Source organism: Staurois parvus, unplaced genomic scaffold (assembly GCF_062004578.1).
Source record: "Staurois parvus isolate SC_StPar_1 unplaced genomic scaffold, SC_StPar_1.0 ptg000249l, whole genome shotgun sequence".
Lineage (NCBI taxonomy): Eukaryota > Metazoa > Chordata > Amphibia > Anura > Ranidae > Staurois > Staurois parvus.
The window spans coordinates 282,364-309,303 of NW_028318045.1; the positions used below are offsets into that span (position 1 = coordinate 282,364).

The 26,940-nt window shown below is 42.0% G+C and overlaps 1 protein-coding gene across 3 annotated transcripts; it reads right to left on the reverse strand.

Moving 5' to 3' along the window:
- On the reverse strand, nt 1-26,582 carry PRDM4 (PR/SET domain 4). 3 transcript variants are annotated; one of them, XM_089680640.1, is made up of 12 exons: nt 26,382-26,582; nt 20,538-20,718; nt 19,727-19,860; nt 15,703-15,888; nt 12,820-13,593; nt 12,048-12,197; nt 11,785-11,903; nt 9,942-10,027; nt 9,733-9,860; nt 8,407-8,730; nt 7,098-7,266; nt 1-482 (listed from the first exon to the last, which is right to left on the reverse strand). In XM_089680640.1, exons 3-12 carry the CDS (start codon nt 19,857-19,859, stop codon nt 197-199), a joined length of 2,355 nt encoding a protein of 784 aa, XP_089536766.1. In that variant the 5' UTR covers nt 19,860; nt 20,538-20,718; nt 26,382-26,582; the 3' UTR covers nt 1-196. The 3 variants fall into 3 exon arrangements, with proteins under 3 accessions (XP_089536766.1, XP_089536767.1, XP_089536768.1); XM_089680641.1 differs by having other exon boundaries at nt 26,488-26,576; XM_089680642.1 differs by lacking the exons at nt 20,538-20,718; nt 26,382-26,582 and adding an exon at nt 19,447-19,501 and having other exon boundaries at nt 19,727-19,863.
- Between the last annotated feature and the right edge of the window lie 358 nt (nt 26,583-26,940).

Consider the following 26,940-nt stretch of genomic DNA (forward strand, 5'->3'; position numbering starts at 1 on the left):
GAACTTTCACATTTTGTTTTATTTATATATGGATACTTCATTTTATGTACACAAATTAACATTTAAGCCCCTTCTATACAGCCTGGAGCCATCATAAAAAAACAAAAGGAAAGGTTTTCTTCCAATCGTGCACCGAGAACTCCGACAAGATGGGCGCGCACAATAAATAAAATAAATAGCGTCCACACCACTCATGTCACGTATGAGAGAGATTCCCGTCAGTATGAAATACATTACAGTCTGAATTTAGAAACTTCTCTTCCTCAGAGTCCTCTTCTTCCTCGTCCACATCAGTAAGTGGTGCTGTGGTGGGGCCTTTGCAGATCTTGAGGTGTCGTGTGAGGTGGTATTTGGTGAGAAAGGCCTTGGAACACTTCTCGCATACATAGTCCCTCTTCCCTTCATGGGAATTCAGGTGTTTCTTCAGGTGGTTGGTCCTGCAGAACTGCTTGTCGCATTTTGGGCACTTTATCTGACGGTCACTGGTAGAAAGAAAGTGATAAAATAGAATATCCAGTATATTGTCACTAACAGAAGCTACACATTATATCCACTTACCACTCAATTCTCCATCTAGTGGTCAAACCCAGGATTTTTCCTATTGATTATTTTTATAAATGAAATGCGGTTACTCATTTGTATGTAATTGTACACAAGGTTGATCCACTGTAATCCACTGGGGTTGATTTACTAAAAATGGAGGGAGGAAAATCTGGTGCAGCTCTGCACAGAAATCAATCGGCTTCTAGGTTTTTTGGTTAAAGCTTAAAGCGTTAGTAACCCACAACAGTAAAATCAATCTGTATATGCAGTAAAGCATGCTTGTTGTACTCAGTGTGGAACCTAAGGGGTTAATCCTCTGCATTGTGTAAAAAGGCTGTTTGATCCTGACTTCCCTGATCCTCCTCCTCTTCCAGTGTCTTATCTCCTGATAAGACATATCATGTGGAGACACTCTAAACATGCTCAGTTTGAGGTGTATTGCTAGAGAGGTTTTTTTTTTTTTTTTGGGAGAGTGCATGTGATCAGCACAGAGCCAATGCGCACTTTCAAGACAGAGGTCAGGGGTTTTGCATCCGCCTAGAGCAGAATGAAAACTCCTCCTACAAGCTGTAACCAGGGCTCTGCTGAACACTGATAGAAGTCACAAGACTGCTCTAACTGCTGATGAGAAAAGGTATTTAGCAGTTTATATTTACTAAAATAATTGCATTTCCATGTTGTGTGTATTGTGGGAGACCAGATATAGTGAATGCAGGGTCCTGGGTTTACTAACACTAACTGAACAAGCTGAAGTTAGAAGCAGATTGGCTACGGTTCACCAGAGTTTGCACTGTCCAGTTTTAGTAAACCAACCCCAATGTTTTTGAGGAGCTTCACGTGATCTTTTTAACTTCATCGCATATCAGCCCAGTTCAGTTAAACTGCTGTACGTCCACTATTCGTATATACGGTAGCAGTTCTATAAATGCTGCAACAAACCCACAGCTAGTTAGGCTTCAGAAAAGGGGAGATTTACTCAACACAACACCATAGCAACTATCTGGAAAGTCAGACTCTGTTTAGAGAGGCGCTAAGCAGACTGTGGGAGAGAGGCGCTAAGCAGACCGAGGGAGAGAGGCGCTAAGCAGACTGTGGGAGAGAGGCGCTAAGCAGACTGTGGGAGAGAGGCGCTAAGCAGACTGAGGGAGAGAGGCGCTAAGCAGACTGAGGGAGAGAGGCGCTAAGCAGACTGAGGGAGAGATGCACTAAAACTGGAGCACTAGAAGTCCAGTGCAGCTGTGCATGATAGCCAATCAGCTTCTAACTTCAGCTTCTTCAACTAACCTTTAAATATAAAACCTGGAAATGGATTGATTTCTATGCAGAGCTGCACCTGATTTTGTACTATTCGGTTTTAGTAAATAACCCCGCCTGCCTCTTAGTTTGCCATCAAAGGAGGAACTCTTACAGCGGGAACTACATCAAAGACCCACTACTAGCCACAGCATTCAAGCCTCAGCTGTCTGTAAAACATACTGTTATTAATGCAGTAGAGCCACGTGCCCTTGTCTGTACCTTTATAGCTTGGTATAAATAAGAGGATAACAACCAACCAACCTACTGCAAGACAATGTGATCACGTCAATATTAAACAATCTGAATTCCAAAAAAATTGGGACGTTGTGTAAAACCTACATAAAAACAGAATGCAATGATCTGCAAGTGTCATAAACCCATGTTTTATTCCCAATAGAAAACATTAAATGTTTAAACCATTTTAAAAAACAAATCATTTTGAAACGGCTGGAATCAACACATTCCAAAAAAATTGGGACAGGGCCATGTTTACCACGGTGTAGCATAACCTCTCCTTTTAACAACACTCTGTAAAGGTCTGGGAGCTGAGGAAACTTGCTGGAGCTTTTGGAGAGTAATGTCCTGTCTTTGCCTAAGCATATGCAGCTCTAAAACCTGGAGTTATCTTTTAGCATTGATGGTGTCTTTACATATGTGTAAGCTGACCATTCCGTATGCACTAATGCACCCTCATACCATCAGAGATGCAAGTTTTTGAACTGAGTGCTGATAACAAGCCTGAAAGGTCCCTCTCCTCTTTAGTCTGGAGGACACGGTGCCCATTGTTGCCAAAAAGAATGTCAAATTTCAATTCATCTGACTACAGAACAATTTTAAATGAGCTTTTGCCACAACACAGTGGTGGTTCCTGCATCATGTTCAGATATGGCTTCTTTGCATGACAGAGCTTTAACTTGCATTTTTGGATGGCACAGCAAACTTTGTTCTCAGGAATACTTCCAAAAATCACTGACACCCATCATAGAATCATACCTGCTTTAATGCAGTCTGAGGGCCTGAAATTCACAGGCAGCCAATATTGTGTTTTAGCCTTGTACCTTGCGCACAGATTTCTCCAGATTCTCAGAATCTTTAGAGGGTGTTATGTACTGTAGATATTTAAATTCTTTGCAAGTTTATGTTGAGAAAACATTACTCTGAAATTGTTCGGCAATTTTTAGATGCAACTTTTTACAGATTGGTGATCTTTACTGAGACACTGACTCTCTAAGATGCTCTTTTTATACTCAGTCATGTTACTGACTGACCTGTTGCCAATTAACCTATTTAGTTGCAAAATGTTCTTCCAGCTCTTTGTTGGTACCACTTGCTTTGCCAGCTTTTTGTTGTCCTGTCCCAACTTTGGGATGTGTTGCTGCCATCGATTTCAAAATTACTTTTTTTTTTTTTTTTACAATGGTACATTTTAATTTCCAATAGTTTATTTAGAAAAGTGCAATGTAAGTTATAAACTTTCAAAGAAAACATAAGTCTGATAAAGGCACAAAAACAAAGCATAAAAGTGTCTGCTTACATAAGATCAACACCAAATTGCACAGATTAGAAAGCAGTACACAGCAGTGGGATCACAATGGTACATTTTCTCATTTTAAACATTTGATATGTTTTCTATTGTATATAAAATATGGGTTTGTTAGACCTCCAAATCATTACATTCGGTTAATGTAGCTTTTACACAGCATCCTAACTTTTTTGGACTTGGGCTTTTATCTGTTATATATGGCGTAACTATTGAGCACCGCCTTCAATAAACAAAACAATAAAAACAACTAACAAACAGTGTCTGCTAGTCTTTTATTGCACATGTAAGAATAGAAGGAGGAAAGGTGAATCAGTGATGCAGACAATGCCCACAGGGTCTTGATGTTTTAAAAAGCAACTAGGAGACATTTAAAAACAGGAAAGGAAGAAGTCACACAGCGATTATAAATCAGACCACATGCAATGGACAAGCTTGAAATAAAAGTCCATGTAGGAGTAAAGGCAAAGCTGAGTGTAATGCTTGGCACTGCAAGACTTCCAATAGGATTTGTACCCAGAACATATTCATTATGAGACAAGCCCAAATCAAGTGATAAGGGAGCTCGTGATGCAAAACATTTAGGGAAGTTGAAGGAGGCCACTTTAGATATTGTAGCCAGCGTCTACAGTGTTATACAGAATTAAAAATGTGGTAAATCGTATGTAACTCTAGCACTACCAGTGCTATAATGAAAAAGTGATAAAATGAAAATTATTCCAACTGTTGCCAACACCTAATAGCGTTCCTGCAACATAACAAGTAATTAGAGTGTAGCGCTGTTAGTGATAAGAAACAATAATAGAGTGGCTGTGTACAAACAAGTAAAATATCTGTGATACTAAATGTAAAAAATAAATAATAAAACACACACACACACACATACACACTTGTCAAAAGTATTGGGCCAGCCCTCCAAATCATTGGACTCAAGTGTTCCAATCACCTCCATGGCCACAGGTGTGTAAAATCAAAACACTTAAGCATGCAAACTGCTTGTGAAAGAATTGGTCGCTTTCAGGAGCTCAGTGAATACAAACGTGGTAACGTGATAGGTTGTCACCTGTGCAATCTGTGAAATTTCCTTGCTACTAAATATTCCATGGTCAAGTGTTATCTGTATTATAACAAAGTGGAAGCAACTGGGAACAACAGCAACTCAGCAAAGTAGTAGGCCACGTAAAATGACTGAACGGGGACAGCACATGCTGAAATGCACAGTGTGCAGAAGTTGCCAACTGTCTGCAGAATCAATAGTTAAAAGACCTCCAAACTTCATGTGGCCTTCAGATTAGCACAACAACAGTGCATAGAGAGCTTCATGGAATGGGTTTTCATGGCCGAGCAGCTGCATCCAAGCCTTACATCAAGTGCAATGCAAAGCACGCCACCATGTGTTCTCTGGAGTGACCACACTTCTCTGTCTGGCAATCCAATGGACATGTCTGGGTTTGACAGTTGGCAAGAGAACAGTGCTTGCCTGACTGCATTGTGCCAAGTGTAAAATTTGGTGGGGGGGGGGGGGGGGGGGAGAGAATTATGGTGTGGGGTTGTTCTTTAGGGGTTGGGGTTGGCCCTTTCATGCTGTATGCCTCTTGGCAGCCTCCCAGACCAGTTTTCTTCTTGTCTTTTCACCCATTTGGAGGGACCTCCAGTTCTTGGTAATGTCACTGTTGCACCATATTTTCTCCACTCGATGCCTGTCTTCACTGCGTTCCATGGTATATCGAATACCTTGGAATTTTTTTTGTACCCTTCTCCTGACTGGTACCTTTTAACAATGAGATCCCTCTGATGCTTTGGAAGTGCTCTGCAGACCATGGCTTTTGCTGTAGGATGCGACTAAGAAAATGTCAGGAAAGACCTACTAGAACAGCTGAACTTTAGACTGGGTGAATCAGAGGCACTTTAAAATGATGGCAGGTGTATACTGACTCCTATTTAACGTGATTTTGAATGTGATTGCTTAATTCTGAACACAGCTACATCCCCAATTATAAGAGGGTGTGCACACTTATGCAACCACATTATTTTAGTTTTTTATGTTTATTCCCCCCCCCCCCCCCCAAATAGATTTCAGCTTGTTTTTCAATTGAGTTGTACAGTTTATAGTCGCATTAAAGGTGGAAAAAGTTCTGAAATGATTTATCTTCGTCTCATTTTTTACATCACAGAGACCTGACATTTTAACGGGTGTGTAGACTTTTTATGTCCACTGTATGTATATATCTATATCTCACACACACTGTGTATATGTAAATGTGTAACACCTCATATTGAGGCTACAACCATGATCCTGGTAAAAAAAGTTTCAGCAGACTATTCACTTTTATGTAAAAGTGATCTGAGAGGCTATACAGCCACTCTGATCACTTTTTACAGGCCACAGGAAGGGGTTTTTCCAATTCCGTCTAAGTTTGATTGGTTGCTTTGGAGTCCAGAGGAGAGATATGGGGTCTTACAGACCGCAGATCTGTCCATAAAGATAGCAATAAAGTTTTGAATAGCAATAGTTAAAGAAAAAAAAAAATCTACCGTATTTTCCGGCGTATAAGGCGACTGGGTATATAAGACGACCCCCTAATTTTCCAGTTAAAACATAGGTTTTGGGCTATTCTCGCCGTATAAGACTACCCCCCTTCCGAGGCAACACCATTTAAAAACATCAGATTTTTTAATTGAAATGGTTATGACTTACCGGTACTTAAAATCCTTCAAAATCCTCATGTTCATCCTCTGACATCATAAGTTCATGAATGACATCTTGTGATACATTTGTAAGACAGTCATGATATGGATCAAACTTCAAATCAGATGGTTACCGCTGGATGTGCGGTAATACGGTAGCTTCGGCTACATACAGTATATATACAGCCCGCTGGATGTGCAGTAATGTACATACAGTATACTGCGCTGAGCCAAGCTGGCTCAAAACAAATGTCCCTATGACAGATTAATCTGTCAGCCTGCTGGATGTGCGGTATATACAGTATACTGAGCCAAGCTGTTTCAAAACGTACCGGTACGTCCCTACGGTAATCAGACCGCTGGATGTGTGTATGTACAGTAGCTGGGGCTACATACAGTATATGTTGGGCCAATCACGGCGAGCGATGTATTCTACTAATGAATACAAAGCCTGCTCGGATTGGCTGAGGTTGTGACATCATCAGCCCACCTCTCTGACTCAGCCAATCCGAGCAGGCTTTGTATTCATTAGTAGAATACATCACTCGCCATGATTGGCTCAGTGTATACTATATGTAGCCGCAGCTACTGTACATACACGCATCCAGCGGGCTGATTACAGTAGGGAAGTACCGGTATGTTTTGAAACCGCTTGGCTCAGTACACTGTATATACTGCACATCCAGCGGGCTGACAGATTAATCTGTCATAGGGACATTTGTTTTGAGCCAGCTTGGCTCAGCACAGTATACTGTATGTACAGTATTACCACACATCCAGCCAGCCTGACCCAAACAAACTCAAGCTTCACATTTTATACCCCGCGTATAAGACGACCCCCAATTTTTGGGGTATATTTTTAAGTATGAAAAGTAGTCTTATACGCCAGAAAATAAAGTCAAATAAAAACATTTTTTAAATCCACCTCCCCCTGTGCTCACGCACAAAGGCGAGCATGCATCTAGGTCCCACACGCATATTACTTATCAATATGGCACAATTCAACCAGGAGAATGATGTAGATACTCACCAGGTGTGGATGAGCACGTGCTGTTTGAGGTCCTGCCTCCTCATGAACATCTTTTCACAGAAGTCACACTTCAGGTTCTTCTCACCAGTGTGGGTCACCATGTGTGAGGCCAAGTGGGCTTTTTGCGTAAATAACTTATCACAAAGACCACAGCGATGATTTTTCTGCCCTGTGGGAAAAGCCAGGCAACTAGAATTAAAACAGGTGCAATAGTTCTATTATTAACTATGGAAAATAAAACAAGATATTCCAGGTTGAAAAGAAACGAGGAATTTAAAACCGAAAGGAAACCTGTACTAATGCAGGCTGCCAATGCTGCTTTCTAACAATGCTAGCTGTCTCTCTGTAACCATGAATCAATTTTCAGATTGAGATCAGTAATCACAGGATTTGTACTCCCCAGTGTTTTTTTAATTTTTAAATATTTTTTTTTACATCTTTTAAAAGTTTATGTATAGCCAAAACTTTAGTTCTGGTTAAAGTAGGGAAGGCCTGTTTATATTTTAATTTATTCTGTTTCCCATTGAGGAGAGTTCCTTTCACTTCCTCTCCCAGAGTTCTTTTCTTGGCTGTCGTTGAAAATGTGTCCCCATTGGAAGAACCCCCCCCCCCATTTTGTAGTCAACTGTAAAATTTTGGAATTCACCTCTCCTTCTCTTCCAATGACAATGTGCACCAGGACCAATACCATGCTAATCTTCCTAGCAAAAACACAGCAATGAAAACCTGAGGTTTAACACTCCCTTAGTCTATACAAAATCAAAAGAAACATTTTTTAAAATGGCTTTATGTATGCTTTGATAACCATGTAACTGCGCAGCTATTAGTGGCTAGGGATGTCAAAAACCGGGATCCGGACAGCAATTTCCGGCCGGCACTCAGCGATTGTCAGGGAAAGCTGATAGGGGAGAGACCTGTGTGTACCAAACACAGGTATCTCTGTCAACATGGACATGCTGTTTTGTATCTCTCTACACAGAGGAGGGAGGGGACAGCAAGCAGCCTAGAGCCGACATCAATAATACACAGGAGAAGGAAAGGAGGTGGATCCAGACAAGATTGTTGGCATAAAAATCCTGAGAAGACTGAAACCCCTCCCACAGGCATTTACCTTGATTTTAACTGAAAGGGTGCACTTCTCAGAGGGCTGGAAAGATTTTTAAGTATTAGCAGCTCACAGGGAATAGGATAAAGCTAAAACAAGAAAACCCATACAGTACTTCTTTTAAACATTTACAAAATGACAAAGGATTTTCAAAGTACTGTGGCATGTCTAACCAGCACAGAAAATGGAGTGAGTGGGGCTTACCTGTGTGTATGCGGAGATGAGTGCGCAGGTTGCTTGGGTCACTGAAAGCTTTGCTGCAGAACTCACATTTGTGGGGTTTCATACCCATGTGCCCCATGTAGTGTACATTGAGCTTGGACGATGAGGAAAAAGAGCGTGGGCACACTGAGCACTTCCACTTGCGTTCTTTGCTACAGGTCAGAGCTTGGCTGGTGTCCTCGCTGCTCAGGGTCTCGCTGGTGAGGTGACTGTTCACGTGACTGTTCAGGTGAGCCTTGAATTCTGCGTAGGACATACACTCCTTCCCACAATGACACAGCAGAACCTCTGGCTGCTCAGGCAAACCTGACAAAAGCAGTAAAAACCACCATTTGTAAACTGAATTCTACAACATGCAGTGTCACCTAAAACATTCTAGTTTGAATAGAGTTTGATGGACCAAAGGTTCTCCCTCCACCACCAAAAACAAGCCGCAGTGGGACCTCCCATATTAATATTCTAACATGGTTCCCACATATCACTGAGTATAAACTAGAGGAAACAAGAGACAGGAATAATGTATGACAACTTTAATAATGGGGGAATCTTCCTGCTTGTAGCCTGTACAGCAGTAGGACCCAACAAAAGATTAAATTCTGCCCTCACTCCACCTAAAACACAAATAGATTGATGGCATCTTCCCTGTGACTCTGTCAATACAGTATGTTGAGGCAAATGATTTAGTCCCTGGGTAAGCTCTGTGCCAAAGCTTAAATGGTTCTAAATGCTTAAGGTTTTTACTTTGATGCATGCTCTGCATTAAGGTAAAACCTTCTGATCCTCGAAGCCCCCCTTATACTTACCCGAGCCTGATCTCAAGCCAGCTCTGTGCCCGAGAGCAGCAGCTCTCTCTCCTCACAAGCCAATGGCTCCTGCTGCTGTCAATCAAAGCCTGTGACAAGGGAACGGGCAAGATCAAGCCCTCACGAGTGCTCCCATGGGAAACAACTTCCAACGGGGGCACTCGAAGAGGAGGAGCCAGGAGTGCAGGCGGGGGACCTAAGAGAAGGAGGATCGGGGCCGTTATGTGCAAAACCATAGCACAGAGCAGGCAAGTATAACATGTTAAAATAAAAAAAAAGTTTTTGAATCACTTTTAAAACAGGGTTAATAACTTTATGTCCTGAATGTTTAGGTCTGACAATTGGCCGCATAGGACTATGCGCTACAACTGGGAAGTACTGGGCATTTCTGAAAATACTCCCTGAACCAGAAAAAAAGTCTTGCCGACTACTGAGTGATGGAACAGTCTTGGTATTCAAAAAGGTGAACGCTACTTCACTTTGTGATTTAATGTATTCACCATACCCAGCTGCTGAGCGTAGTCCCGGCTGTAATAGAAGAGCAGTTCCTCCTGGACGGGGATATCCTGGGAGGTGCAAAAATAGATTTTCCCATTGTGAGGGTATGCCACCAGATTCTGCTCCTCCGGGTTCCTGGCAGAAACAGAAACCAACGTTAAGGCCCTCTATAAAGATTCCATGTTCCTCAACAGGTTTTTATATATCCCTCCATACCTCGCCTTCCGGACAAACATCATCCAGTTACATTCATTCTCATCTGTTGTTATGATGCAGAATTCCATCACATTGTTGTTGTACATCTGAGGACAGAAGAGTGTTTTAGGATCCCCATGAAACAAATCATTTTAAAAAACAAACTTGAAAGCCAAACTCCAGCTGAAACATAGCATTTATCTTTGGATAGATAAGGTGCCCCTTTACAGAAATATCGGGGACAGGAAATATTGCGAAATCTCTCCAATGGCGAATAGAGAAAACACTTAGTGTGGAGTAGGATCAAAACTCCAGATAATATTTTTATTGCTATCTGTGCAACTTTGTCCCAGTGATAAATCGCTTCTCTCTTTTTCATCATTTCTTGCCTTTTCACATAAACAAGAAGCAAGGTAAACTCCTCAATAAGGCTACAGAAAGAAATAAAAACCTTAAAGAAACGTTTAAATTGTTACAAGTTTATTCAAAGCTAAATAATGAGTTCGCTGAACTGACTTTCATTTGATTTCAGAAGCATATTAACCTTTCTACATTTTAAAGACCAAGTTCACCTTCAGCAACATGTTACATACTATATCTGTATTTTATGTTGCTATGAACCATCTTCACCCCCGAGCCCCCACTACCTGTAACAGCAGGTGGGGATTCCTCTCAGCCACAGCTGGGAGTACTTTTTCTACTTGCAAAAATATGTGCATTTTTTATTTTTAAACAAAGGTGGACTTAGCTTTTAAACAACTCCTTGGTCTGGGGTCCACACAACTCCAAGAACTGAGAAAAAGCTACAGCTGTGGCCACACCTACAGCTTAGCAAGTTACAAATTTCAATGATGGGGAGTGGGAACAGGCACAACATGCCTCTCAGTAACTGCCCATGATCTTAAAGCAGGGAAGCCCTAGAAAAATTATATATATATATATATATATATATATATATATATATATATATATATATAATTCTGGATGTCTTGCTTAGGAGCTCACCTGATTGTCATATTGGGAGCCATTCCGAGTTAAAACATACATGAGCAACAGTAAGCGTTGTCATGACAAGACCCCCTTTCCCCCCCCCCCCCCCCGATATCTCTCACTCAGGTCCTTCTTCTGGACTAAAGAACACCTCCACCTCTCCAGGACCATAACCAGTGCAGGATCTATGAGGGGGCAAAAAAGGGAAACTGCCCTGGCCTAATATAGATATATATCTAACTATCTATATATATCTATCTATATCTATATAGAGAGAGAGATGGAGATGAATTTAAAAGATTGCTCTTTTATTAAATGTATCTTGTAAAGAAATATTTTGCCAGCCATCATCTGTAAAAGTTTTTACTCTGGACTGGTATGTTGTGTCGTTTTTAAAAATGAATTTTGGAGGCTCAAGAGAATCACACACTACGCTATGACTGTGTGTGAGTGCAGATGTGCCCTCAGAATGACCCGTTATGCATTTTAAAAATGTTTGATTGTCATTGAAAATATAAACCGACACTGTATAAGGGGGCCCACTGAACCCAAAATGCCCTGGCCCCCCAAGGTCTAAATCTAGCCCTGTCCATAACATTAGGATTGTCTTTTGTAATTCAATAAGAAAAACTGGGCAGGGCTGAAAAACAGTGCTTGAGATTTTAGTGCAACAGAGGCAGTGCTGTCAGTTTTCTGTCATTTCTGGCAGATTAACAGATATGTTTTTATATTTGCAGCGCATTAAAAGATAAAGAAAAATATGCAAGTACTGCAGAGATGTACAAAGCATGTTTTTTTTTACCCAGAAATATCTTTAAATTTTATAATGGTCACAGGCAACTCATATTAAACATGCAAAGCTTGTTTCAGATACCTTCCAGATGTGATTGGCAGATTTGTCAGTCCAGCCCGCAACTTCCAAGGACTGACTCTCTTGTCCTATTAAGGGGCCAAAGCAAGTTCTGACTGGAATATTTTCCTGGGTCCAAACTCCTAAAAGTAAAACTCGATCGGTAACCAAACAGATTCTACAGCTACAGCTGAGGTTCAATAATTTTCACTTTCTTCCATGAATATGAAGCAGAATCAAAGAATGCTTTATAGAGAGATCACCACTTTGCCCATTCACATGCTTACCTACTTCTGCCCCCGTCACTGACTGCCTCAGGATCAGCTGCTTGGGAAGGGACAGGCGTGCCCGGCTCTCAATGGGGCTGTCAGGGATAAAGGTGACTGGTCCATGTTCTGGGCAGTCTGAGGGATATGCCCGGTTACACAGTGTACACCCTGCAAGCAGGAAGAAAACTTTGCTTATGGTCACATGCTTAGGAGAAGGTTGGATACATAAAGAGACCCTGTCACCAATGAAAAAAATACAGGTACATTTTTAGAAAAATAAAGTATTTTAAATGCTTACTTGCAGTGTTTTCCTTTATATAAACCATTTTATTAACTTGCAGTGCATCTCTTAACTTGCTAGATAATTAAACTTCAGGCATACTCAAATACTTATCTCTGCTCCTCCCACCTTACATATCATAACCCTCTCCTCTTCTGGGAGAGTCCAATTACGTTCTGTGATGGCCCAACTCCACCCCTCCCTTCTCCTTTCTACATAATCTTTTATGTAAGTGCCACAGGATGAACAAAGGGGAATACTATATCCTGTGACCTGAGTGACAATCTGCTGGGGCTGCTAACATCACTTCCAAGATGGTGGCACCCAGCAAGCATAATCAACATGCTTCCGTATGCAGTGAACAAATACAGCTGTCCCTATAAAAACACAACCTAAAATTGAAAGTGTAACCAAAAATAAGAACTTGCATTGATAAGACTATGTACAATGTGAAGTCCACAACTATATTACTATATTCATAGCTAAACATTCTATCTGAAACCCACTTACAAATTGTAAAAAGAGTGGCCATGTTTTCCTTGTTGGAGTTTGAATCGATCTGCAAGGAGGATGGGACAAATGTCAGATTGCCAGCATCGACATGTCCGCCTGCCAGCGACACTTCCTGCGTGATGGAAGACACTGTGACTGGCTCTAAGCTCATGGCACCCCCGTGCAGTGATACTGAAGTTAAAGAGGAGAGCTGATGCGAGGTAGACAGCGCCACGCTGACAGAGTTACTGCTCAAGGCCACAGTGTGGATAGCATCGCTGAGCGAATTTTCCGTCATTCCGGACCGAACCCCCATATGGTGCTCGCTCTCCATGACCACAGGAAGCTCCAGTGATCCGCTGTGTAATGGCAGTACCCCAGCATGGCCCACAGCATCCGGAGGTAGGTTGGCCTCCACAGCGAGAGACTCATGGGAGCGAGACACACTGGAGATCTGAGAGTGCTCCCCAGTCACGCCTTCTATGGTCAGTTCCTCTGTTATCCGATCAGTCGTGATGGGACTGTTCACCCGAGACACATTATCCATACTGATCCCAGCATCCAGTGCCACCTCGTGCCCATCGCTAGGGTGTAAGCTCTGGCTGGAATGTCCACCTACTGTCCTGTCCAGAGACACCATTCCTGTCTCCAGCCCGACAGAACCACCAGACTGGTATGGGTCTAGAGATGGAGAGCTGTTGGATACAGGAAGGCCTCCATTACCATCAACATTCAAAGAGCTGGGGTGTATGTATTGAGGAGGAGGGCGGTCTGCTAAATAGGACAAGATTCCTGGAAAAGAGCAAAAAGAGAACTTTGAAGGAACAGAACAGAAGTTTAACAGAGTAACATGAGAATCTAAGTGAAGCAGCAAATTGGGCATAAATAAGGGCAAAAAAAAAAATCAAATACGATGCAGTCTGTCACCAACATTTACACAGTATTTTATGTTGGAGTCTCCCCCATAACGTAATTTTATTACCTGCTGATCCTGCCAGCAGATTCATTATTTTGCCTCTCCTTTTAACAGACCAAGCTGTCCAGCAAAGTTCTAGTCACAGCTGCCAAATGGTTAAAGCAGCTAATCAGCCAACCTGCAGGCAGCACTGACTGCAGCAAAGTGGATTACAGCACAGCACCTTGTAGTTCACAGGAAGATGATAACAATGCAATACACACTTTAAAACAAAAAGGCCTCAGGGAGCAGAAACTAGCAGGATCAACAGGTTGTTTTAAACTTGCACCAAAACAAAAAGCTATTCAAAACCACATTTACATGGCAAATGGGAGCCATTTACACAACTGTTTACGGTACAATTTGAATTACACTTTGGTTATATTAGGGCATCCTACTGAAGTTCTCTCAGCAGCCGAGATTACTCTTCTCTCATCTCAGAAGTGACTTAGCAATCTTATCTCCAATGTAAACACAAAGCTGGAGCTCTGGAAGGGGGCACCTGTGCTGCTGAGCCACTGCTGGGAGGGAGGAGCAGGAGCATTGAGCTGTTAGGTCACTGCTGAGTGGAGGGAGCAAGTACAGCCCAATGAAAAGTCCTAAAGACTAATTGCTCCACAGTGACTGAAGCTTTCAGAACTCGTTTTAAAACTGATTTGCTTCTTGTTAAAAAAAGATGCATTAAAAAGGTCCAAAACCTTCACATTAAAATCTGACTACAGCAATAGAGAAAAAGCCATGTCATCCACCCGTTATTCTGTTCCCTTTTGACCCGTACGCCGCTGAACTTCAAGCAGTGATATCGGGATGATACCTGTAGCTGCCGTTACCATTTTTTATAGAGCCGGCGGTCAACTCTCTTCTAAAAGTAATCAGGAGCGGCTAACTGTCCCCCCCACCCGGTCGCCTTCCGAGGCTCACTCGGGCTCTCCCATCCCACTGGGAGACCCAAACAACCAGCTGGCATGTCCGCTGGCTGGACAGCCGCACAAAGCCGGCATTGGCTTTGATAGGTTCTTCGCTATAGTAACCCACAAGCGATGACCTGACATCTGATGTATTCAGAACTAAATCACACCACTTTTAAAAAAACTGAAAGCATTCAGAACACAAAGATCGGTGTTTTTGAATGCTATTAAGGGCTGAGGAGGGATGTGGGGTCTTATAGACCCCAGATCTCTCCATAAAGAGTACTTGTCATGTGTCTATTGCTGTTTACATTCCTTGTGATAGCAATAATAGGGATTTTTTAAAAAAAAAAGAAAGCAACAGCGGAAAAATAAAAAATGTAAAGGGCCCCCCTGCATACACGTAAAGACGAACACACACCTCGGTTACGCACGCACGCAAACAGCAATCATCCCATGCATGTGAGGTATCACAACGAACGTCAGATCACGGGCCGCAATTCTAGCACTAGACCTCTTCTATTAATCTGAAAGGGGTAACCTGTAAAGGCTTTTAAACCAAACCATCGCTTATGGATAGTAAAGTCCTTTGTCACCGCTGCATGGGCGTGTGCAATTTTAAGGCATGACATGTTTAGGTAATGTGTTTTTTTTGCATTTAAATGAAAAAATAAAGTTTTTTTCCACAAAGAATTGCATTTGAAAAAAAACGCTGAGCAAATACTGTGTGGCATAAAGAAATTGCAAAACCCACCATTTTATTCTCTACGGCCTCTGCTTAAAAATATATGATGTTTGGGGGTTATATTTCATTTTCTAGCAACAAATATTGGTTTTTACATTTAAACAAAGGTGTTAGAAAAAGGACTGGAGGTCAAGTGAATAGGTCAGTAGAAGGGGTAGTTCACAAGCAAGAAAAGATCTGAAAGGAGTGGCACTAGTTAGAGTGATACCCACGTGGTATACTTTTGACAACAACCATCACTTTAAAATTTTTATGCAGTAACCAGAGAAAATCAAAATATCAATATACGCTACCAGGCAGTATGTGGCGGAAGTAGCTACTTTCAAGATGTGGATATGGTGGTGGTGGCAAGGTGTAATTTCTCTCCGGGAGGCCACACATGACGCCTCTCTCTCCAATGCCCATAGGAAGCATGACAGAAAGAGCAGAAGGAAGGGAGCTCAAAGATGGACCGATGTTAGGAATGGCCACAGGCAGACCTGCACAATACAGAGAAAATAAAATCAATGTTATGAATAAATACTTGTTTTGAAGGCCAATCCTGAAAGTAATAGTTACAGTAAGTTGTTGGCGTTGACCAGTGAGCTGAGCTGCCCCCGGCTTCTTCCCTTCCCCTCCCACGACATATAACAAAGGTGTATTAATCTTGTAGCTCGATATTGTTGCACATTATTGAGGTTTCAAAAGGAAAGCAGAACACAATTCTCTGGGCTTTAAAGGCTGCTGCTGCTGGACAGAACTTCCCACCACTGGAGTACAAGGGAAATAAGACACCAGCATGCATTCCATGGATAGGAAACACCACAAATGGAAACCTCAGCCAATAAGTTTTCCACCAATTGATCAGTGTAAAGCAGAACTATGGCTTAAAAAAAGTGACTCAATGGATCAGAGGCACCTGCCACCAGATTTTACATTAATGCTGAAATTAGGTATGCATATATCTTGCCTTCCCTGATTTGTTACATTCTTTATTTTAGTTCCAGTGATTTTACCTATCCGTGCTCCTCTATTTAATGCAGGCAGATCACACCTGGTGGGAAGAGCCTGCAAGTGCTGTACATACATTCCTGAACACATCACAGCAGTCTACCTCAGTACTCCTTCTGAAGAGCCCTCAGCACTGATGCAAGCAGTGGGTTGGCTCTTTGCAGGAGTTTTTCAAATATCAAAATGCTTTTAGGCCCCATTCCAGCTACTCGGTTTTGACATCGCGATTTTCACGCCATTCTGCGTGCCGCACAGAGCATCCCATTCACTTTAATGATGCTCCTACTCCTTTTCGAGCGACAAGCTTAACACAATTTGTAAGGCCATGGTTTGCTGCAATCTCTGCGCGATCCTGTCACAGGATTGCTGCAGAATCGCACTGCAGCCAGGGACAGTTAGGCTGAAGTGGAAAGAGCTACATTCTGCTGGACATCCTCCAGCTAGGAAATGATGCAGTCTCTATCTGATTTGCTGAAGTTTCTAATGCACACGGTACAGTTAAATCATATAAGCAATTCAATTACATGGGAGCAGCCTATTCACCTGTGCAAGATTGAAGGTAAGGCTGCAGTTTGGCTTTAGGGTTTCAAACCATAAAACATGAATGGCACAAAAAGGAGTGTTCACACAATGGGCACCAAATAGCAAGGTAAGATTCCCTAAAGTCTGTATCAGGCACATAAAGGGTTAACTTCTGATTGTTTCTAAAGGTTTGGAGCAGCTTCTCATAAGGACTTGAAGACAATCTCTGGCAATAAAGCAAAAAACACCAGAGGGCGCACTCTAAGTGTAGTATTAACGTGCATTTACTGAAACAAGAAAATGTAAATGGCGACTCACATAAGTGAAAAAGGGCCTGTCACAAGGCTCATGCCGGGTAGACAGTCCCTCCCTGTGTGAACTGTGGCCATTGGTAGCAGTGTACAATCTAAGCCAAAGGATAGGGAAGTCCGCAGTGTGCCGGCTGAGCTTAGGATATCAGAAGCCTCAGGCAGCATGCAAGCCAATGCGGGATGACATCACACATAGGTGGGCAGGAAGGGGGCGTTAAAATATTGAGATATTCTTCTTCAGGATCCCACTTAAAATCTTTGATCGCTGGAAGACCCAAGTTCGCCTATCGCAAAGCTTCCAATATCAAAAGGGAAGATCACACATAACCAAGTATCCTCTCATTCCATACACAAAAAAAGATCAGTTGCCATGTTTGGTACTCTCGTAGGTATGTTACAATGTAAGAAACTGACGTGTCTTACCTGCAAACATGTCTAACATGGACAAAAGACAGTCTCAACCAATGGAAAGATGTATTTTATTATGTCCTTCTATAACTGGTCTTTGCAATTTGTGATCTATTGCTTAAAAGGAGAAGTACAGCCAAAGCATTTTTGGTGGTACTACTCCTGTGACCCATTTTCAGCTGACAGCGGGCTTAAGCCCACTGTCTGCTGACGTTACTCAGCCGGTCAATGCTGGGGAAAAATCCCAGCTCTAAAGTTGGGATCCAACCCAGAGGCTGGAGCGGCACCTGGTTCAGCCTCTCAGCGAGCTTCCGAGAGCTTGAGTCAGCAGCTCCTTCCCCCCTCCCCCAGTGAGCGCGGTGGGGGGGGCACAGCCGCTGGAGGACAGATACAGCATTGGCCCGATGTTGCATCCACCTAGGCATGTATAAATGGTCTACACTTCTCTTTTAACTTGTCCATGTGGGATATAATATGTAGGAAGAACAATCCATACAATCAATACCAAGTTGAGTGTCCACAGACATTTAGCAGAATTTCACAGAAATGCCTCCCAAGGGTTGAAAGTTTGGATTGTCGAGGCCATTACTGATAAATTCCCCTCTGCAGAACAATTCTAACAAAGGTATGTGCCCAAGAAACATATTAGATTTTCACCTTAAATTCTCTAACACCTGGGGGGGGGGGGGGTCACAGTGAAGAAATTGAGGTCAATATTGTGCTGCAACATACATCCTGAGGTACAACATCTGTCTAAGAGGTCTATAGATTTTCATAGCACTAAACACATATAGGTACAGTGATCATTTGGTTACAAAATATTCACCTCTTTCTTCATATACGTGTGCTAATGTTTTGTGTACTCACATTCCTACACATATGATTGCTCCGTTATTATACGCATATTATTAATCCACTTTACATGTAGGTATGTTCACCTTGCCTAATTATGTGATTCCTCCTTTTATAACTTTTAAATGCGTTTTTTTTTATATTTCGTTTCATACATTTTTTCATTTAGCCATGTATAATTTTGAGAAAGATTGCCATCAAATGAAAACCTATCACTATTTAAGATTGGCATCCTGTTTTTAATTTTATTCTTATGTGTATTATACCTTTCATTTTTTAAATTCATTGTTCTCCTTTTATTATTAATAATTGCCATGGTTGCTCTTAGTCATTGGTCTATAATGCCCACGTTACCATTATAGTGCCTTGAGCTTTTCGGATTTTTTTTTTTTTAAAAGTTTGGAAGGTCCATGTAATTGACAGGCTTGATATAGAGACTGGTCTGGTCTTGAAACTTGTAAAAAGACACGTCCCAATCCCACCCATTGGTGTGTGATGTCATCCCCCATCATTTTGCATACTGCACACTCCCCTTTGGCTTAGATTATTCATTGCTACTAGCGGCCACGATTTTCACAGGGAAGGACAAGTGCTCTTTCGCTCGATGTTATGTGAGTTGCCATTTGACTTTTCTTGTTTCAATAAATGCTTTTTAAATACTACACTCATCGTAGGCCCTCTGGTGTTCTTTCAGCTTTATGTTGTCTACCATCAAAATTACTGTAAAGCAGAACTATAAGCAGGAAAAGAAAAGAACAAAACACAACAGGCATCTACCAGATCTTGACAGCAAAAATGACTAAATGGATCAAGGGTACCTGTAACCAACTGTCTATATATTAATATCTTTATGACAAGGGTGGTGGTCCGTTGACCCATTTAAATCATAAAAATTAAATTGCTATATGTATGGCCAATAAAAACAGTAGTGTCTCACACCCTTTCAATATCTACCTCTAATACGACAGTCTCTTGCAAGACAGCAATCTCTTGTAATGATGCCTCTCTTCTGTAACAGACAGCCATGAAAGCGAATCTTAGACAGGGTTGCACGTATAAACTCTGCAGGTCAGGTAAGGCAACGGGTTCACAAGTTGTGAAATAGATCTGCCATGCCGTTACCACTGATCACACATTCAAAAAAAGGCAAGCAAGCGTTATACTGTTTCAGCATAGATAGACATTTATTTATCACTGGCATGCAAAGGACCCTAGCCCGAGTCACCCCCTGTACCTGTTGTGGTAAGAGCATTGTGTGGTGGGGAGGCTGTAAGCCCAAGGTGGTTTCCAGAGACAGGCAGAGCATTGGCAACTGAGGAGGAGGTAAGTTGGTCCATGCCCACAGCACTCAGATTCAACTCATTCATCCTGCAGCAGAAAAAAAATGCATTCACATTCTTTTTTGTCATAATAGGCAACAGACCTTTGTATGAAATATAAAGCTGATCTCCAGCTGTTGACAACAACAGTACAGAGAACAGCAAGCCCTGCAACAGGGCATTGTAATGTTCTATGCCAGCCCTGGTCATATATTAAAAATGATACATCCAAGGGGCAGTGGGAATTCAATATTTTTTTAAACTGAGCAATGAAGGGAAAACAATCAATTGGAAAGCTAACTGGCTTTGTTTGGGCAGCTTGCATGCAAACAGAGCTAACCCTCCAATGAGTATTCAGAAAGTAACAAAGCATGAAGCAACAGAAAGAGCTCTTTCTGAGGTCAAAAACATCTGCCTTCTTCAGGTCTAGAAGAAAGTTTAAATGAAATTATAAATATATCTATACTTGTAGCCCCAATGAAGAGAGGGGTATTTAGCCCCTGAAACTCAATGGATGTTTTATAGGGAGTCATTAAAGTGATTTGGACTCTTATGATTTTGATGTGGCGCTCCTTCTGTGCTGGTTTTTGGTTTCTGTTCAAATATTAGGCACCCGCAAAAGTGGACTTTTCCTTTAAACTGTTGGAAAAGGTACAATACAAACTGGAGTCCATAAAACTTGGAGGAAAAGTTTATACTGATACAGTAAATTACTACATGAGGCACCTGTTTCACTTTACGTCTGCTGCCAATTTCATTGTCGCATAAACTTCCCTGCAGGATAGATACACACACTCTGCCAGTCATCAGCAGCCTCCATTTTCTGGGCCTGACAGAAAGTGGTCAAGGTAGGGTGGCTGCAAGGTGGACCGATAACGAAGGATGATAAATGCTCCATTGACGTTCACTAGAACAAAAAATGACAGAAATTTACAGAAAACCAAAGAAGTACAAAAGACTAAAGCTGAGAAGATGCAGCTTGTTCTTGCAAACAACCAAAGTGATACACTGATGCTTTTATAGGTCTAGAGCAGGAGTATGCAACCCTAGTACTGGTTGTTGAGGAGCCCATGGGGCACACTGCAGAACAGTCATAGGCATAACTCCAAGGGGCGGATTTATGATGGGATGTGTAGTATCACCACAGATGGAGTGCTGATGTCACCTACTCCTGGTTTACAGTAAGCAGGTCAGGTCATTCATGTAGACCATTTCTGCAGAGTGATGCCTGCCCCAGACTCTTTTGAACTTCACAGCTCTGTTCGGTCCTCTTCTTTTGGACATATCAGCTATACTATCAGAAGCCTTTGGAGCAGACTTCATTCCATTCACAAATGGACTCCAGGTATGAGAAGAGCAGAAATGTGTTATTTTAAAATCAGATTACAATAGCACTATGGAATGGTTAGTTGACTGCATAGAGTATTTTTAAAGATTAACTAACCCTTTAAAACACTCATTTTTATCTAAGGAAACATTTAAAAGAGAAGTGTGGTGTATTAACCTCTTTCCCTCCTCAGGATTTACCACCCTTCCTGACCAAGCCATTTTTTGCATTACGGCGCTGCGTTTACTTTAACTGACAATTGGGTGGTCATGCAACACTGCACCCAAATGAAAGTTATATCCTTTTTTTCCCACAAATTGAGCTTTCTTTAGGTGGTATTTGATTGCCTGTGGGTTTTATTTATTTTTTGCGCTATAAAAAAAAAAAAAACAATTTTGAGAAAAAAATATTTTTGACTTTTTGCTATTAAACATGTCAAGTAAAACAATTTAAAAAAAAAAAATCTAATTTTGTCATAAATTTGCGCCAAAATGTATTCTGCTACGTCTGCTAAAAAAAATCCCAATACGTGTAAATTAATTGGTTTACGTGAAAGTTATAGCCTTTACAAATGGCGGTATATACACTGGGAATTTATTTTTTATTTTTACTAATAATGGCCGCGATCAGCGACTTATAGCGGGACTGCGGCGGACATTCTGACACTGGGGGGGGGACGGGGGGGGACTGACTTGGTGTCAATGACATCCCCAATGATACCAATATAGTGATCAGTGCTAAAAAAAAAGCACTGATACTGTACTAATGGCATTGGGCAGGAAGGGGTTAACATGATGGGCAATCAAAGGGTTAACTGTGTCCTGGTATTGTTTTACTAGGGGGCCGTGTAATCAGCAGTGTGCCCAAGCTGACAGGGAGGAGAACTGTTAGTAAACAAAACAGTTCTCCTCGCCATCGGAGATCCTCTGAAATCACCAAGCGCTGGCAAGTACTCACAGGCTGGAACCCGGTGATTAACAGCTGTGGCCGCAAATGGCGGCGCGCCACCCTACCCAGAAATGCAAAATCACATATATATACACAGGATTTTGCGCACCCGTGCCACCCTGTAGCAGTATTTCTGCTATAGGGCGGTCGGGAAGCGGTCAAAAAAACAAACACTCACCTAAGTGGATGCAGTAACAATCTATTCTGCAACAAAGAAAATAAATTATGCGCTGCCAAACAGGATGAATGGATCACTCTGACTTCTATGGTGTAAGCTGCACACATTGACAAGTGTTCCCACACCCAAATTATGACATAGAAATATATATAAAAAGGTGCAGCCCTAACATGTAGCAAACTCCCCACCAAGTTCAAAATTAGATAAACACTCAACTGAACCCTGCATACAACAGTCCAGGCCTCAATGGGGAGGTGCATTTTTTTTTTTTTTTTTAACAGCCCAAATATGCACCAAAAATGCAGCAAGCAGGATTTCACCGCAAGAGAAATGCAACAGATCAGTGTAAAGACATACATTGAATTTAAAGTGATGCATTTTTCTTAAACTTTTCTTGCAGGGTTTTTTTTTTTTTTTAAATATGCGAAACGCTTCAAAAACTGCTCAGTGTGAAAGCAGCCTACTGGCCGAAAAGGTGCTGAAAATAAATTCATATTCATTTAAATTCATGATAGTAAGTCGAAAATAATACAGTTACAGCAGCTAAAATAAGTACAGAACACGTCACCATTTTTCTTAGGAAATATATTTCTAAAGGTGCTATTGACATGTCAGTAACCCACCCATGCAATCCATACATACAAAGAAACCAAAACAAATAAGTTCAGAAATTAAGTGATGTGTAACAAAATGGAATGACACAGGGAAAAAGTATTGAACATGCTAACAGAAATGTAATACTTCGTACAAAAACTTTTGTTGGTAATGACAGCTTCAAGACACCTCCTGTATGGAGAATCTAGTTACATGCATTGCTCAGGTGTGATTTTGGCCCATTCTTCTACACAAACAAGTCTTCAAATCTTGAAGGTTCTGTGGGCCTCATCTATGAACTCTGATCTTTAGTTCTTTCCATAGATTTTCTATTGGATTCAAGTCAGGTAATTGGCTGGGCCATTCTAGCAGCTTTATTTTCTTTCATTGAAACCAACTGAGAGTTTCCTTGGCTTTGTGTTTGGGATCATTGTCTTGCTGAAATGTCCACCCTCATTTCACCTTCATTATCCTGGTAGATGACAGCAGAGATTTATCAAGAATATTTTGGTACATTTTTTAATTCACCCTTCCTTCAACGACATGAAGTTTGCCAGTACCGTATGCTGAAAAACAGCCCCACACCATGATGTTCCCACCTCCAAACTTCACCGTTGGTATGGTGTTTTTGGGGTGATGTGCAGTGCCATTTGACCTCCAAACATGGTGTGTATTATGGCATCCAAAGAGTTCAATTTTGCTCTCATCTGACCAGACTATATTCTCCCAGTATTACACAGGCTTGTCTGAATGTTGTGCAGCAAACTTTAAACAAACTTCATGCTTTTTCTTCAGCAATGGAGTCTTGGGTGGTGAGCATGCATACAGGCCATGGCAGTTGAGTGCATTACTTATTGTTTTCTTTGACACATTTGTACCTGCTGTTTCCAGGTTTTTCTGAAGCTCTCCACAAGTGGTCCTTGGCTCCTGGACAGCTCTTCTGATAATTCTCTTCACTCTTCTGTCAGAAATCCTGCGAGGAGCACCTGGTCGAGGTGAAATGATGGTCTTTCCACTTCCGGATTGTGGCCCCAACAGTGCTCACTGGAACAATCAGAAGTTTAGAAATCCTTCTGTAACCAATGCCATCAGTAGGTTTTGCAACAATAAGGTTGTTAAGGTCTTGAGAGAGACCTTTGCTTTTACCTATTGTGAGATGTTTCTTGTGTGACATACTGGTAATGATACACCTTTTTACAGGCAATCGGTTGAGACTGAACCAGCTGATACTAATTTACAACAAGGAGAAGGATTGCTAATTACTGATAGATTTCAGCTGGTGTCTTGGCTTTACATGTCTTTTTTGCACCTCCCTTTCTTCATGTGTTCAATACTTTTTCCCTGTGTCATTCCATTTTATTACACATAACTTAATTTCTGAATGTATTTGTTTTGGTTTCTTTGTACATATGGATTGCATGGGTTTTTACCGACACATGGTGAAAATTTCATGTCAATAAATATATATACCTAGAAAAATAGTGATGTGTTCAATACTTATTTTACCCGCTGTGTATGTAAAAAAAAAAAACTGTCAATTACGGTTTTCGGCCAAATGCATCCTGAATTTTCGGTTTCGGTCCAGAATTTTCATTTTGGTGCACCACCACATATTATCCATTGTAGGCCACTTTACTGGGCATTCGGGAAGCCAAAAAAAGTGCCCTAAACACCTGTTATTAACTGGTTCCCCACCGCCCTACAGCAAAACTACTGTTACAGGGTGGCAGGGCTGCGCAAAATTACATTACTATATATATATATATACATACATACACACATATACACACACACACACGCGCGCGCGATTTTGCATTTCCAGGTGGGGGGGGCGCATGCGCCGCCACTAGTGGCTACAGCTATCGATCAACCGAGTCCCAGCCGGAGATTCCCCGCTGGCACCCAGCGACTGCCGAGAAACAGTGAAAGGGGAGAGGTCTGTTTGTAAACAAAACAGATCTCTCCCATCAGCACGGACATACTGCTTTACATTGCAAAGCAGCATGTTTTCCTAGTAAAACACACACAGCACACATATTAAACCAGCACACAGTTAACCCTTTGATCACCCCAGATATTAACCCCTTCCTGCCCAGTGTCAGTGCTCTTTATTAGCACTGATCACTGTATTACTGTCACTGGGATGTCAGTGGCAGTTAGCCAGTTCCCTCCCAAAGTGTCAGAATGCCTGCTGAAGTTCTGCTATAAGTCGCGGTTCCCCACCATTACCAGTATAAAAAAAATTCCAGTATATACCGCCATTTGTAGACACTATAACTTTCACATAAAAGAAAAATTTACACGTATTGGGATTTTTCTTTTTTTAGCAAAGCCATGTAGCAGAATACATTTTGGCCTAAATTTATGACGAAATTTGATTTTTTAAAATTTTTTTACTAGACATGTTTCATAGCAAAAAGTCATTTTTTTTTCTCAAAATTGTTGGTCTTTTTTGTTTATAGCGCAAAAAATAACACACAGACGATCAAATACCACCAAAAGAAAGCTCTATTTGTGGGAAAAAAGGACATAAATTTCATTTGGGTGCAGTGTTGCATGATCAGGCAACTGTCAGTTAAAGTAAAGCAGTGCCGTATGGCAAAAAATGGCCTGGCCTCTGGAGGGCAAGCGGTTAACAGATGAGCATCTGTGTAACATCCGTTTACATCCACGTCCTATACGGTACGTTTTGGGGGAAATTTTCAACGTACAAGGGTAGTTTGGATCTGTTAAAACTGACATGAACTGTGTGTCATCATTCACAGAGGGATCTCTTTCTGGTGAAAGGTTACATTTTAGTCACATTCCTGAGCTGAGAGCAGAACACCTCCACACTGATACATTGTATGTCAATCAAAGTTCCATCATTCCTAAAACATCCACTGCCTCTACTAGGAGATAAACAGCCATTGTGCATTGCTTAGTGAATTGATTTGTAATATTTTATGAACTGATTATTGTATGTGATGTAAAAAAAATACAAATATCACATGCAAATTAATAAAGTGACCCCACAGAAAGCAAAACATTGACAGAGGGTCTCGTGTAAAACTGGCGGCCCTACAGCGGTTGAGAAACTACAAGTCCCATCATGCCTCTGCCTTTGGGAGTCATGCTTGTAACTGTCAATCTTGCAATGCCTCATGGGACTTGTAGTTTGGCAACAGCTGGAGGGCCGCCAGTTTGACACCTGTCCCCCCCCCCCCTACTGCATCCAAAACAAAACTAGAAACACAGATTTAGCCTAGCCATACACTTCAACCAATGCTGGCGGTGTCGGCTCTGTACATGAACACACACAAGTGGCTGAAACCTTTGTGGTAACCCGTAGCAACCAGTGACTAGACAGCTGCTAATCACCAGCCACCAGGAAAGTGAAATCTGATTGGCTGCTAGAGGCCCCTGCTCCCTGTGGTAACCAGCTGAATAGTGTGACTAGTGCAGTCCCAGGAGTATAGAATGTTAGCACCCCACCCCCCACTGTGACATGCACAACATGACAAGTATGAGAGCTCACACACACCCAGGACAGCAAGGCATGCTGGGATTTGTAGCCCCACACCGGCCGAGGACCGCCCGGCTCTTCTAAGGCCCGCCAGACAGTGAAAACGGAAGGCAGAGCGCCATACCGGCAGCTACTACAGCCCTCTTCCGCTCGGCAGCTCCACTCTCATCCTCCGCTCAGTACACCTCCGATCCCCTCCACTCCCAAGATGGCGCACACGGAAGCAACGTCACTTCTGATCGTGCCACCAATCGTTGAGCACCGAGGGGCCGGGTCATGGAGGAGTGGGCGGGGTCACCCTAGAACGCTCAGCTCAGGAATCTATAGTGTTGTCATGGAGACGGGAAGATGCTGCGGCCTGTTCTGTGCTGCTGGTCCCCTGTGTGCCTGGAGCAGGGCTGTGGATAAGGGGGTACCACCAGTCCTCCTGTACGGGGCCCAGGCAGCTGGGTGAATTGGATATTGGTAGGGAGGGTGAACAGCATGGCATGGGGGGGTTACTAAATGATCCCCTGTATGGCTCTTCCTTCAGCAGATAAAAGCTGGATTCCCCTCCTCCCCCCCCCTCCCCAGCTGC